Source organism: Gallinula chloropus (genome assembly GCF_964237585.1).
Source record: "Gallinula chloropus genome assembly, chromosome: 14".
NCBI classification, from domain to species: domain Eukaryota; kingdom Metazoa; phylum Chordata; class Aves; order Gruiformes; family Rallidae; genus Gallinula; species Gallinula chloropus.
The window spans coordinates 14,567,780-14,582,359 of record NC_140099.1 but is presented as its reverse complement, the minus strand read 5'-3'; the positions used below and the strand labels follow the sequence as shown (position 1 = coordinate 14,582,359).

The 14,580-nt window shown below is 45.3% G+C and overlaps 2 protein-coding genes across 2 annotated transcripts in view; both read right to left on the bottom strand.

Moving 5' to 3' along the window:
- Positions 1 to 7,515, bottom strand: part of LIN7C (lin-7 homolog C, crumbs cell polarity complex component) — a gene marked incomplete at its 5' end in the record, with an annotated part of 8,495 nt that extends 980 nt beyond the window's left edge. The window contains 4 exons of the mRNA XM_084270590.1: positions 398 to 607; positions 985 to 1,056; positions 2,130 to 2,248; positions 7,479 to 7,515. Of these exons, the coding sequence (XP_084126716.1) occupies positions 398 to 607; positions 985 to 1,056; positions 2,130 to 2,248; positions 7,479 to 7,515 (438 nt within the window). The remainder of the gene's footprint in view (positions 1 to 397; positions 608 to 984; positions 1,057 to 2,129; positions 2,249 to 7,478) is intronic.
- A 4,777-nt stretch (positions 7,516 to 12,292) lies between these two features.
- RPAP1 (RNA polymerase II associated protein 1) overlaps positions 12,293 to 14,580 on the bottom strand; it is a gene marked incomplete at its 5' end in the record, with an annotated part of 37,703 nt that continues 35,415 nt past the window's right edge. The window contains 3 exons of the mRNA XM_084270495.1: positions 12,293 to 12,953; positions 13,634 to 13,690; positions 14,383 to 14,559. Of these exons, the coding sequence (XP_084126621.1) occupies positions 12,801 to 12,953; positions 13,634 to 13,690; positions 14,383 to 14,559 (387 nt within the window). The 3' untranslated portion in view covers positions 12,293 to 12,800. The remainder of the gene's footprint in view (positions 12,954 to 13,633; positions 13,691 to 14,382; positions 14,560 to 14,580) is intronic.

Here is a 14,580-nt window from a genome sequence, read left to right as displayed (position 1 = left end):
AACGTAGGGCAGCATAATTTACTACTTACCTTAGAAAGTGCAGAAAACTATAGTAATTAAAATGTGCATCATGAAATTTGGATGAAAGAGTAAGCCCTAATGGCAGTTTAATACTACTTCAGGAAACAATACTTTGACTAAATTTATACAGCCCCTCAGAATCTGAGACACTGACATAAATCCCACACTTTCCAACTGAGATAGATAGGCAAAGTATAATCCTCGGACTTTCAATGCACACAACCTCTAGAAATCTGTGTCCTCCTTGCAAGGCCCGGAAAAAAAGGAACTTGGCCAAGATTCAAAGCCAGCCTCGAGCCTGTGCCGTGGCTATCCCCGCCTGCCCCCAAGTGGGAATAAGGAGTTACTGCTACGTAAAGGGAAAACCAGTCCCTACCACTCCGTTTACAGAGAGCAGCTGGTCTCCGCGTTTCAGGCCTCCGTGCCTATCGGCTATACCACCAGGGATAATCCGAGAGATGTAGATTGGAGAGTTTTGTTCTTTGCCTCCCATAATGTTGAATCCAAGGCCTTCTTCGGTTTTGGGTAGTTCAACCACTCTGGGATGGGAATGACCTTCACTAGCAGCAAAGGCAGCTACAGTGGCCTGTAAGAAACGAGACTGTCCTGTTGATAAGCAGTGAAATACAGACTCCTTAGCCAGACACTGTGAGCAGGCTGGAAAAAAGTACCTTTACTACAAAGTACTTTAATATTAAGACATGTGAGGTTAATGTCCTAGACACCAACATTAGCATGAAAAATTCAGAACTTCCAAGAATAAAATTAAAACCAAAGAAATTTAAAAATAACAAGTCATGCCTATTAATATGTTATGCCTTTTCATAACCCATTAAGCATACTAATTAACCCATTAATTTTATCAGACATCTAGTTCATATCCTTCTGAATTTTGAATAATCATCTTCTACTTCTGAAGTAACAAACTACTGGATTTTACACAAGTTCTACTCTGGATTTTACCTTGGCTGTTGCATTAGCTCTAACTTCTGGGCTGCTGCTGATGTCCACAGTTTCATAGACGTGTTCATACACCTTTAGAGACAAAACAGTTTAAGTGTGGGGAAAACAATTTTTTTCTGCTTAGTATAATATATCAGGTAACACACAAAAATGCATAAATTAGAAAGTACACACCTTTAAGAAGTTACTCCCTGATTTAATACAAGGTGTCAAGTGACACTCTACCATACTATGAAGAAACAAGACTCAGCTGTTTTGTTGCTCAGTTAATCCATCCATTTAGGTTTCAACCTAAATCTTCCCTCCTTCCACAGGATCCAGACCTCACTGTTAATTTAGAAACTCTTATGATTACTCTGACACACCGAACTGGAGACATGGATAACTATCCTCTTGTTTGATTCAAGCTGGAACTCCTCAATAAGGATGCATGCAACACCACCTAGGGACAGCACTTCCAAGCTCTCCCAACAAGCCAGTGCATCCAGCAAACTCCCATATTTTCCTTTAACTGATGCAACTGACAATTTCTCAAAAAAAAAAAAAAAGTATTGAAAACACAGAGGTAATAAAAATACTAATGTTAAGGAGGTGCCTACAGAGAGCAAACCCACATCCTCACATCTACTTGCCAATCAATAAACACACCGTTCTCAAGAGGATAAACACATTAAGATGACACCTGTGTCTACAAACAGATCTTTAAAATCATTCCAGGTATTATCATCATCAGTAGCACCAGCAGCAATAGCAGGATATGTTCAATCACCTCATCTCCAACAGAGCATCTGGAATGAAGATGATGTGGTGGAAGGCTCCACCTCAAGGGGATAGAGATTGGCTTAAAAGAAACAGACAATTCGTCCTTTGTCCATTCTTACATTCCAAGTCATCAGCCTGCCAGCAAGGACACACTCTCAAAATTGCCCCAGAAGGCCATTTGGTCCTGAGCCATTATTTAATACATATACTACCCCAAATTATCTTCTTTTGAAGTGTTAAAAATAAGTCTTGCTCTGTTAAGCTCTGTAAGACAGATTCACCTTTTACAAAGAACAAAATCGGATTACTGCCTGAACACGAAAAGGAGGTAGCATAACACACTGGTTTTTAACTCAAGGTAACTGCTTGCAAAGTCAACTTACCTCCCTCACAGCATTGCAGAATTCGCTTTGAAGGACCCTTTGCAAAGCCTGTAGCTTTTGTGGTGGCACTTCTCCACTTCTCTGCAATTTTTCCAGCAACTCAATTGCTCTGCAGATGTCTACAGAAAAATAAAGCACTAGGAATGAGGAATGCCTGAGGAAATTCAAGGAGGTTGTTTTGTTTTGGGTGGGTTTTTTTGTTTTAAGTTAATAGAGCAGTCTGTGTGTGCACTTATATAGACCTTTAAGCAACATACGAGTTACATAATTTTATAGGAGAAATTAATCTGCAAATTGTTACAATAAACCACCATATTTCCCCATTATTTTTAAGACAACCAGACCAATCCAACCCTGTGAGGTATCTGGAGGTATCGCTGCCATGTGTATATTTTAAAGACAATCTTCTCTTTCCTTCAAATTCAAATCAGGCTGAAATATTTTGCAGACATCTACATATTCATACCTTCATACTTTTATCTACTGCACAGATAATGTTTTGTTAAAACCAGCTAGAATACTGTCAAATGCTCTAACATTCCTTTTATATTAAAAAAATTAGTTCAACAGGAGTGCAGCCAATGTCTTCCCTACAACTGGGCTGAGAACCATCTGGCCTATTTTTTTTTTCTCCAAAGCACTCAGAGAAACAACCAAACTCCTTTCTCAGCTGAGAGAGAATATCTCTATAGTTCAGAATCCTCAGCCCCAAGCCTCTTTGTTCCAGTGCCTAGAAATTTATTCCTAAGAACTCACATTGCCCATATTCTTATAAATGCAAAGGCTGCTTTAGGAATCTGAACCTGCAGTGAAGGGTTTGATACCAGACCAGCATGACTCAAGACAGGCATCAACGTGACATCAATTGCTATATAAGATGCTCCTGGCAGCTCTACAACAGTAGAATACATTAACATCCCTCACTTCTATTTCCAAAGTGTTACATTAGCAATGATTCCAAATCACACAAGTTCCAAGTACAACAGACTCTCAGAAAAGTGGATAGAAAGGATTCCTTCATTATCACCAAGGCAAAGTAGCAGTGATTCATCTACTACACAAATCAGGGCAGAGATTATTTTAGAAAAGGATGAAGTCTGGGACACTGCTATATCCCAGACACATTACTTCCTTTTCCACAGTAATTAGCCTTTAGGCAATCACTTTTCACATGAATGCACGTCCACTCAATGGCACAGAAGACCTGCAATAGCCACAAGCTTCTGCTAAAGGCCAACTGCAAGAAGAGACAATTCACATACCAGGATGAAAAACACAAAGGAGTTTTTTCACTGAGATCAAGGTGAAGTGCACTGGGCAAGAGACAACACACGTTTTAGCAACCACTACAGCGAAATTAGGTGGCACAGTCAATTAAACAAGGCAGGACTGAACCTCACAGACTGGTCATCCACTAGCACAGTTAAAGCTGCGTCTAAATCACAGACTGGAAGCAAATCCTTCGTGGAAGAACATCCAAATATTATCACTACAGCTACATGACACAAACTGCTTGAGATGGGAGTTCAGGTTTCTTTCTACATGCCATGAGATCCTGGTACCTTTTGGCAAGCATTTTCAAGCTTTACAAGCAGGTAGCTAAAGCAAAGGAATATCAAACCCTGATTTTCAGCTATTACTAATCCCAAGTCTACAGAGAACTCACTTCACAGAAACACATGTATTTGCTATTTGTACAACAATCCCAAAGTGAAAAAAGTGCTTCTAAAGCATCTTCTTCCCAAACTTTTAATTTCTCAACACACATTCATGTTACTTTTTATGTAACACACATAATACCTCATGAAATCGGAAAGATTCTAGATGTGATTGTTTATTAATCTCTCAGTCTTTTAAAGATGCAAATTCACTAACACTTAGTTACCTTTGTGTTCAGCAACAGCAGCACAAGTTATCAGAATTTCATGAAGTCAATCTGTTCAGCGTGAGAAGTACAATGATCCACAAGTGTCAACAGCCACACTTCCAATCCCCTGACACTCCATATACTGATTTAAAAAAGAAGTCTACTATGTATGTAACTCACAGTACAGCAGACACATTTCAGTACTTGCAGATGCTTGCAGATAAATGACTATTTCGTGCACATAAAGAATATGGCTCTATGCAGCTGCTCGAGTCTGTGGTGCACAAACAATGTTAAGCTCTAAGTTACATGGATTTGTTATCAAACAGTCCAATCCAAGATTCCACAGGGAATTTTAAAGGGTCACAGCAACCTACTGAGCCAAAGGGCAGCTACAGAAATCACAGCCTCCAGAACTCCATTTTTTAACTTCTCCTCTTCTTTGACCTTCTCATTTCATCAATAAACTAGATATAAAGTTCCTACTGGGATCTCCTGTATTGCATTTTTATACCCTTAGGTAAAACTGGCTAATTTGGGAACCAGCTGTGTCTTTCATACAGCGCAGGCTGAGAGCACAGGATCAGCCTGGATACGCTGAACTGGATTCCTTTCAGATTAAACTAAAGCAGAAGGTGCACTTTAATAAAAAAGGGCTTTCAAATCAACAGACCAAGCTGCTCCTGTAAACAACAGCGTGAAAGTTGGGTCCTCAGCACCCTACAGACCTCCTTTTATTGTCCTGCACCTCTTGCTTGGGCGGACACCGGCAACAGGTCCCATTAGCTGGATGCTTCTTCCCCAGCAGTTATTTTGTTTTATGGTGTTGACAAGATCCCATTATGTGAGTCTGAAAGTGAAACGAGTGTAACCTTCCCTCACTGAGCTGCATTAGGCACTATTACAGTCAGGGTGAAGATTCACTCTCTGCCATCAATTCCACTGGAAAGGGACTGGTTTGGCTGGGAACAAGCAGCAAAACACACCTATACTTTTCACAGAAAGGCTGTTGACTGCTCAGGATGCCATCAGATGAAAGCTGCCTTCCTCACAACATTAACACTAAAGCTTAGCCAACTGTCCAGTGCCAAAGACCAAAATGAACGCTGCTGAATGGTTTCAGTGATGGATTTCAACAAGGACAGATGTAGAAATAACTCCAGAGGTACATGATTAAAAAAGCCCAGAAGACTCACTGTAAAATGGAATCCATATGCAACTAAAAAACTTTTTGATCTGTTTTATTTAAGTTGCCTGTTCTTCACAAATGCTTTTTTTGTGATCACAGGATCACAAAACACTGAAGTTCTGGGGTAGGAAAAAAAAAGAAAAAATAAATAGAAACAATATAAATTTTAACTAAACGAATGTGGAAAAAAGGCCAGCAAGATGCCACCACTCCAAGCATGCGCTGAGCAAAACACAGAAAGGGGGAAAAATACAGCTTGATTAGCAACCTCCTCTGCTCATGTTCAAATAGTCTGGACTGCTAAAGTGCAGGCAGAGTTATCGCCCCTCACCCCCAAACTGTAAGAGTAACCTCAAGAGGTTAAATGTCGTTTCATCCCTGCCCTCCAGTGAATTTGGGTGGCCATGTTTGCAATGCAGCTTAGAGAACAGATGGGGAGAATACTGAATTGCCCTGATGGTAAGCATAGGGTAGCCTTTCAAAATCAGCTCATTTTCTACACTATTCTCTTCTCTTATGCTATATACTAACACTAGTGATGTTCACTTTCAACTTTATGAAGATTTATCATCATGTTATCTGCAGTCAACCCTATATAAATAACAGAGGTTATTTTTTTCTGTAAATAAAGCTCTTGCTTTTGTAGGTCCATTATACTGTGCTCCCTTTTTCTTCTTTACTTAAAAAGACCAATAAGCTAGAGGACTAAATCACTCTTTTGTTCCCCGGATTCCTAAGTAACTCTGCAGATCTGTTTGTTTTCATGGGTGGCATAGCAGCAGGGTAATGAGGTGGAGAAGGACGCTGCCCGAGGTTTAACCCCACAGACCTACCAAGAGCAACTAATCCACTGCCAAGGCTGCCGCGCTAATTAACAAGCTTTGGCTGGGGAGGGTAGATGAGCTGCGAAGTGGGAAGCAAAGTTCTTACATAAGTCACTATTTACAGGCCTCTCACGCATTACAAGGGCTTAGCTTGGGAATGGAAAGGAGGGCTAGGAAAACAGAAAAACTGAATTCTGGGGTAGGTAATGTGTGATAGCACTACACACAATAAAGTGGGTATATACAGCAAGTTACACAGCTACAAAAAAGCAGCTAAAAGTATGAGCAGAGGTGGCGATCCCAACAGGAACTGCCAGCTGATCCAATCACCCACGATCCACTTAACCCCTTTCCTTTTCAACAACACAACTTCTCATTCTCATAACTTCTCTTCCATTTAGATTTGACTTGCCCATCCCTGTTTTCCTAAACACACACTAGTAAACCAATCGTGTATATTGTTATACAGGTTTGTGCTCACTGGGCTACTGCGGACCTTGAACAGCTCTGAAGAACAACCCTGAAGGAAGTTTATCATTGTTTCTTAAAAGCTCTGGGTAAAAGGCACAAGTGCACTACAGCAAAAGACCACACAGCTACATTTTGCATTTTAACTCTTTCCCTGCTAATTCCAGTTACACAACACAGCACTAACACTGCAAGTTAAGACTATAAACTGGAAAATCGGGATGAAAACACAGAGAGGGTAACAGAGTTGAGCAGAACCGCTGGGCACAGAGGAACTCCCGCATGTGTCAGTACAAAACCAAGCACGCTACTGTAGTGTACGGTGCCCAACGAATGGAACTTAAAGCTAAAACCTCAGCTTTGCCCAACAGTAACCTGGGACAGGCTGCCCAGGGGGGTGTGGGGTCTCTTTCTCTGGAGAGATTCCAGCCCCATCTGGACGCCTTCCCGTGCGACCTGTCCTAGGGAGCTGCTTTGGCAGGGGGGTTGGACACGATGAGCTCTGGAGGTCCCTTCCAACCCCTGTGATTCTTTCCGAGGTGAGCAACAAGAAGTTCGCAGGCGGGGCTGTTCAGGCTGGCAGAGGCACAGCGGCCGCAGCACAGCAGCTCCGGAGCGAGTGCCTCTACGGAAACCCAGCCACAACCCCAGCCCCAGAAACCCCCTTCGGGTGCTGCAAGCAGAAAAGCCCGAGCAGCAAGTCCCACCAGCACACGGGAACAACCGGGAGCGAACAACATCTACCGCACGGCAGATCTGCGGCTGCCTCTGGCAGCACCGCCTCCGCTGCCCGCTCTCGCCCCCGCGGCGGCCCGCGGCTCCCTGAGGCCTCGGGCCGGGAGACGGACTGAGGAGAGAGACGGACGGACCGTCCCAGGGGCTCGGGCCAGGCCCCCGGCGACGCATCCCAGGGCACCGAGCGGACCAGCAGCTCCACAGCCCCAGCTCGCCGCGGCAGAGAGCAGGCGAGGACACCTATCGCTCCGCGGAGCGGCACCCACCTCGCTCGAGCCGCACCGGCTCGCCCAGCGCCGCCATCTTCTCCTCCTTACGGCCCGCACGGGAAGTGACGCAGTGCGAGCGGAAGGGGCGCGAGGGAGGAGGATAAGGAGGAGAGGGGCGGGGGCTGCGGGGGTCTCGGTCGCGGCGCTGGTGGCGGGAGCAGCTTCCGCCCGGGCTGCGCGAAGGGGAGGGGGCAGCGCGGGCCGGCAGGGGCTGCCCGCCCGGTGAGGCGGCGCGGCGGGGCTGCTGCGGGCTGCGCGCTGCCCAGGCGCCCTCTGTTTGCACGGCGGTGTCCTTCCCGCCCCTTCGCAGAGTCACCCACCGGGTGGGAAGGGCCCTCTGGAGATCAGGTCACCTCTCCCGCCCCGCTCTAGCGCGGGACGCCTTCCAAGGCGCTTTATTCTGACTTCGGTAAAGACTGAAGGTTCAGCAGTTAAAGCAGCTGCTCTAACTTTCCTGCAGACCCAGCGAGCTGATGTTGAAAGAATAAGGAAACCTGGAAAGCAAATTTTATGCAATGCTTCCACTGCCTGCTCTGTCAGCTGCCCCACATCTGATCAGATGTGAGGAGAAAGTTCTTCCCTGAAAGAGTTGTCAGGGCCTGGAACAGGCTGCCCAGGGAGGGGGTTGAGTCACCGACCCTGGGTGTGTTTAACAGACGGGCAGATGAGGTGCTCAGGGATATGGTTTAGCACAGGACAGGAACAGTTGGGTTCAATGATCTCAAAGGTCTTTTTCAACCTTGTGATTGTATGAAGACAAACCGCAACAAAGTTTGGGTTTGTAACTTGTGATCTCTGAAAAATGTTGATAGTGCAATAACTACTTGGGTTTTGTTTGTTCCTTGTTTCCAAAGGAAACTTTATTCCTGTGACCATTTTTCATTTGAGAAAGCTTTGTCTGTCTGCACCAGAAGTTCTGTGGACAGCAGGAAAAGCAGTGGGGTTATCATCTTACAAAAGAATGGAAAAGCAGCGGTCGATGTGACCACTTACTCTGGTGTTTGCTTTTCTATAATGTCTGTGGAACTCAACTGAAAAACATGAGGGAAAGAAACCTCTGGTATAAAGTTTGACATAGATCTCCCTTTTAATAAAATGGCTACAGGTTGACACACACATGTGTGATCTATGTCCATCTGATCCATGTTAATATGGGATAACGTCAGGGCCACATAGTGGGATGTGACATTTCTGTACCCTTGTCTGGCCGGGGGCAACATGAATCGTTTCTGGCAGGAGAAAGGGGTTGAGTGCTGGGGGAGCAGTCCTGCAGGTGCATTCCCATTGCTTAGTTATCCAGTGTTACAGTGAAACACCTGTGGGTGGAGCACATACAGTCACTGTTACCAGCTGAGCAGCTTCAGATGGGGAAAGAACACGGACAAATCACACAAAGAAGTGTCTGCTCTGCAACAGTATAGAACCATCTCTGGAGAGATTCCAGACCCATCTGGACGCTGACCTGTGTGACCTGTCCTTGGGAGCTGCTTTGGCAGGGGGGTTGGACCCAATGATCTCTGTAGGTGCCTTCCAACCCCTGTGATTCTGTGATTTAGATGAACAGCCCCAAGAGATGTGACCTTCCACCTCAAAGTAAGTGGCATCTCACTCCTTCGGTTTAACACTGAATTACTGCTTCTGCAAACAGCCCCCAGAGTGAGGAAGGCCAACAGGGAACTACAGGAATTACTACGATGGGGGAAAATTTGAAATAGAAAGGCAGAGAGACAGAGGGAAGGAGACCCTGGTGATGGACAACAGGGAAGAAAATACAAGGAGAGTACTGGAGGAGGGGAATGCTGTAGAGAGAACCTCAAACCTCACCTCAAAGTGACCTGGAGTCTCCAGAAACAACAGCACCCAAAAGCTGAGCCACCCTCCATGCTCACAGGCACGCTCAATCCTTCCCTTTGTCCCTTCCCAAAAGCCTCAGACCAGGCACTAGTCAGGGAGTGAAGCTGTGCGATGGTGGGACCTCCAGCACCTTCCTTCTTTCTCCCTCAGTTACCACCAGGATTGGGCTTCTCCTGCCTCCACACCAAGCAGCCAGAGGAGCTCAAGGAGGTTATGAAATTCCAGTGCAGAGGTGGAACACGAGCACTTTGAACACACAGTGCTCCATGGGTGCTTTTTAATAGCAAAGCTCCCATGCAGGGGGGAGGATTCTCTTCACCTCATCTCTATCAAGCTCTCGTTTTTAAAATGCTTTGCTGCTGCCCAGTCCCTGCTGAATTTGTCATGGGACACATTCCCACTGTTCCTACACGGGATAACGTCAGTAACCCGGATCAAACCAAGCATTTTCTAGGACCAGATGTGGCTTTTTCATTCTAAGAATTAAAGGACAGTAGCTGTGATGGCTTTTTATTGCATTATTGGGGATTTTTTTGTCTCAGAACAGCATATGTTGTCCAAAGTTAGAGCCGCTTCAACGCTGGGGGTCTTATTTCAGCTGAATTATCTTCTTCTCAAAGAAATCTTAAGCTTTTGATAAGAAGTTAAGAAGTCACAGCATTTTTTTGGGCTGGTTTGAATTTTCTCTATCTGCTCACTTATTCTGATCAGGATTAAATCAGATGAACAGAACCAGCACACTTTGGTCCTGCTTCAGGCTACGTTGAAAGTTTTAAGCTCCCGTTCACTCTACCAGGATTCTTCCAGAATACTCCCGGGCAGCAAAGCCCCGAGTGATTCTCAGCAACCAATGACATGACAAGTTATTTCATTCTCTATGCTCTCTCAAGAAGAATATGTAAAAAAAAATCAAAAAATAAACGGCAGAAAATTCAAACTGTGTTTAAGGGCTGGTTGGTTTGCTGTTCTTTCTTTAGTCCACAGTGAAGCTGAGAAAGTCTGAGTTTAAACTAGGTAAAGCAATGCCCTCTAGTGTTCTGCAGGGACATCTGGTACAAGGCTGCCCAAATTTGGCCTTAAAAGCCAAGTTTAGGATTGCTGTACCACTTCAAGCCACAGCCAGTGTCTGGAAAGCTTCCAGCACGCACGCAGCCCCCTCCGTATGCTGCACACACAAGTGCAGCCTGCAGAGCGATTTGGGATCATTCCCTCCACGGCTGGGGCATCAGAATTTCACATCAAAAGATGGCTTGAGGTACATCTGGGGGCTTTTGAGAATCAGGTAAAGGTCTGATCCTCCTCTTCCCAGAGTTCAGAGGCTAAGTGCACTCCAGCACCCCTCTCCTCACCAATGAATACCATCTGTGGGCAGCTTTTCTTGCCATCTTCCTTGCGGCACACAAGTCATGTAATACCCACCCTGTGCCTTCCCCAAGCACACACAGCGTTTGGTACCACGTCACTGACCCACCACACAAGCAGGAGGAAAGACACCTTTGGCTGGAAAAGCTCCCCTAATAGTCATCTCCAAAGCTCAGTTCGTTTCCCAAGATAGCCATCAAACACAACCAGCCCTTTCCAAACTCAGGAAAGATGGGTGATGGAGAGTGTTCTCACAGTTCCAGAAGAATCCCCTGCAGAGCTATCCAAATATTTATTGCCACCCTGTACCCAACACAAAATTCAACATTGCATTTCACAAAGGACCAAAAGAGGTTTTAGAACCCGAAGTCTGAAAAGCAGAAGGCAAAGCCTGAAGGCTGCTCTGAGTCCTTAAACGTTACCATCCGTCGCTCTTGAAAGACAAGGGCTGAGCTCTCACCATACACAGGCACTGGGATGCCTCTAGTTAAATTCATAATCACATCAAGGACTTTGAGAATAACGAGTATCAAAACACCACATGGTGACCATTGTGCTTGTTACTTTATGCACCTCTGATGTGCTGAAGAGATGAACCACAGCTCAAAGGCTGCGATGGGAGGGTGAGGAAAGAGAGAAATTAAAATGAACCATCAGTTCTACCCAATCAAGGGGGGAAAAGAAGAAACTCTGTGTTTCCTGGCAGTGTGAGGGGGGGTCAGTACCCTTCGAAAGCTGCCAAAGCCATAAAGTTGGTAGCTGAAATTTCTTTCTTGTCTGGAATAGTTTCAATAATTACAAGCTGGCTCCTTATCAGCATTTCACAGTCTTACTTGGACATTCAGAAGACCAAGGTTGACCATGGTTTCTCTGGAGGGAAGCCAGCTTGGCCTGTTTGACAGGTAGAGAGAAGCTTAGCTCTTCAAGCCAGGCATCACCTGGTAGAAATACATTCCAGTGGTATTTCTTCCTTTTATTTTGCTCTTATGAGTAACTTCAACAACTTCTGTTCGAATTAAGTTCTCCAAACAAAAGCCTGCCTGAGTGATCTTAGTTTTACAAAAAATACTGTCTATAAATGGAACATCCAGCAAGATCACACATCAGGTAAATTCCAGACTTGATCTGGCACTTAAGATGTGCCTCTTAAGGACCTGTATTTTTAGCTCTTGTGTCTGAGGCTCCAACACAGAATTCTGATGAATAAATGGGATCAAATTAGGAATTTTTCAAGTTAGGTTTACAGCTGAAGAACTCTGCTTGAAATTTTAAATTCCATTCCCCTTTTCTCAGAGGGCAACGAATACATCTCCTAGTTAAACAAACAGATACTTGGGGCTCTCTTATCTAATGGGGAGTGGGTACTGCCAAGCATCCTGCCCTGCAACGAAATTCTTTCTGATCTTGTTATACACATAACTAAATTAAGGGAGAAAAGAAAGCAATTTGGGGATTATCCAAAAGACAGCCAAGGGAGGAGCTGCAGTGTTTGTAACCACTGTGCTAGGAAGTATTTTTTTCTTAGAGGTCTGACACAATATGCATGTGTGACTGATTATGTGCAAAGAACACTGTCCTGGAGAAACTGCTTGCATATACATATATATTTTAAAGAAAAAAAAAAGCTCTCAGGATCAGCTTCTTCCCTGCTGTATTGTCATTTTATTTGCAGGGGGTAAGGACCACTTAAAACTCAGGGTACAAAAAACCAAGGGAAATGTCTGGGGAAGACAGACATCATCTGGAGAACCCACAATCTGACTGAACGAAACAGTTTTTTCACTTCCTTCAGTTTACTCAACAGTCTAGTACCTCTCAGGCACGTTCTCACCTTTTCCAGGGAGAAGAACAACCTGAAAGAGACAGGGAGAAAAATGCTCCAGTGTTTCTCATGGAGAGGACACAGACATTGCTGTATCTTGAGGTGATGTGTATTGTTCTTCAGGGCTGGGAACATTCTACTTGTGTTTCACTTGGCAAGACGACACTGAGACTGTCCAGGTAAGACACTGAAACTGTCTGATGCACACATGGTGTCCTGAACCAAGTATAAACTGAGCTCTTCCCTTCTTCCCTTGGGCCTCTTCTTGCACAAACCTTTCACTACAAGACAGGTGCTGGTGCATTCTCGTTTTCTTTCTGCGTCACCATCTGCAGGTACTTCAGTCGCATGGGAGGGAGCTGCTCATAAAGGTCAAATCCCAAAGGGCTCTCTGCATTCAGCAGTCTGTAGCAAAGTAGGTGCTTTTTCAGGGTCTGAAGAAAGAAACAGCAGCCATTAAGCAAGTTTGAAAAGAACTGAATCTTTTCTGCCTTGTCTCCAACACAACACAGCGGCCTGCCAGACAATACAATTCTATCGCAGACAACACAGGGAACTGCATCATCTTCAATGGAAGAGCTTGGAGTTTCTTCCAAGAAAATGAACTTTTGGTTTACATGAGATTTCCTCTTCTCAACAACCCCTCAGCAATGACCCCTTGCCAGAAGCCCAAATGGGGTTTTGAGCAAGATGTAAGGAGTCGCCCTGGATGCTAAACACAAAGGGCGACACAAATGACAGGCTTTAGCAAGCTCCCCCAGAGAAAGATGGTCTGGTCTTTCCAGGGAGTGTCCCACCACGAGGTATGGGAGATCACTGCTGGCCATCTGTTCTCTCTAGGACCTCTCTACCACCCAGATATAATGCAGCTTAGGCAAGAGACATGGGAATGCAGTACAGGAGATTCACCCAGGTTCCAACAGGCTCAGTGTTTTGAGTTCAATTACTACAAGAACTGGGTAACAGTATTTATAGCCATCATGGGTCAAAATCCTGCTGCTACTCTCCTCTCATTCTCCTCAATTAGCGAGGTAAACACACATTTCTAAAGCCAGAGGGTAAAGCTCCAAAAGCACCGTGTCTGAGAGTCATGTCCCAATGGCACAGCCCCTACCTCATCCACCAACAGCCAGGTCTTGCGCAGCATGCTTTTCCGAGCAGCATCAGTCTCCTAGGAACAAAGCACACACTTGGCTTAACGCGGCGCAGTGCGACCTTTGCCCACAGGTGTACCTGCACTCCAGGAGGATGCTTTGCTCATTATGATGATGCTCCAAAGAACAGCTTGTTCTATCAGAAAGGGCTTCATGTGGCTATTGCTGGGACCCTGTCTCTTTGCCTTCTTCCCCCAACCTGAAATTCAGTTAACTTCTGAACTTTCAGGTAGAGCTGTACATCAGAGGTGAAGTGTTGGGACAGGAATCACTGCTAGCAGCCCCAAGGCCATGGGAAGGTTTCTGCTTGGTTGTTCAAGCAAGGTGAAAGGAAAGAGCCCTCTGCACTTAAGACTGCCCGAGGTAGAGGCTAAATCTATTGTAAGCTCTCTCCACCTGATCAGCCCCCTCATGCTCTCTGCTTCATTCTTCCACCCCTGGTATCTAAGCCCACGTAGTTGCTGACTCCAAAGGTTTATGTAGGATTGGCTGCCATTAATTTAAGTGCTTAGGGTGCAACGAACAAGAGCTGCTGTTCAAGTCTCATACGTGGATTCTCAAACAGCTGACCACTCCTAAAAACATTTGCTTACTATCTTTGCTTTCAAGCCCAGGGCCATGATTCACCACAATCCACACTGGTGCCTTGGGAAGAACAGATGCAAACCCCAAAGCTTCCAGCCCCGAGGCTCTGCAGCCCATCACCCACCTGCGTTGTGCTGTCTTGAGAGAAAATAAAGCTGTTGACATGAGCCACAGCCACCACGTAAAGAACAGGGCACCAGGAGTGACGCAGCGCACCAGTGACCAGCGTTCGGAAGTAGAGCCGCAGGAGGTTCAGGTTATCCTCAGGAGGGGCAGTGTATCGCTCCAGAGGCACAGGGAACTGCAACAAACCCATCCACAA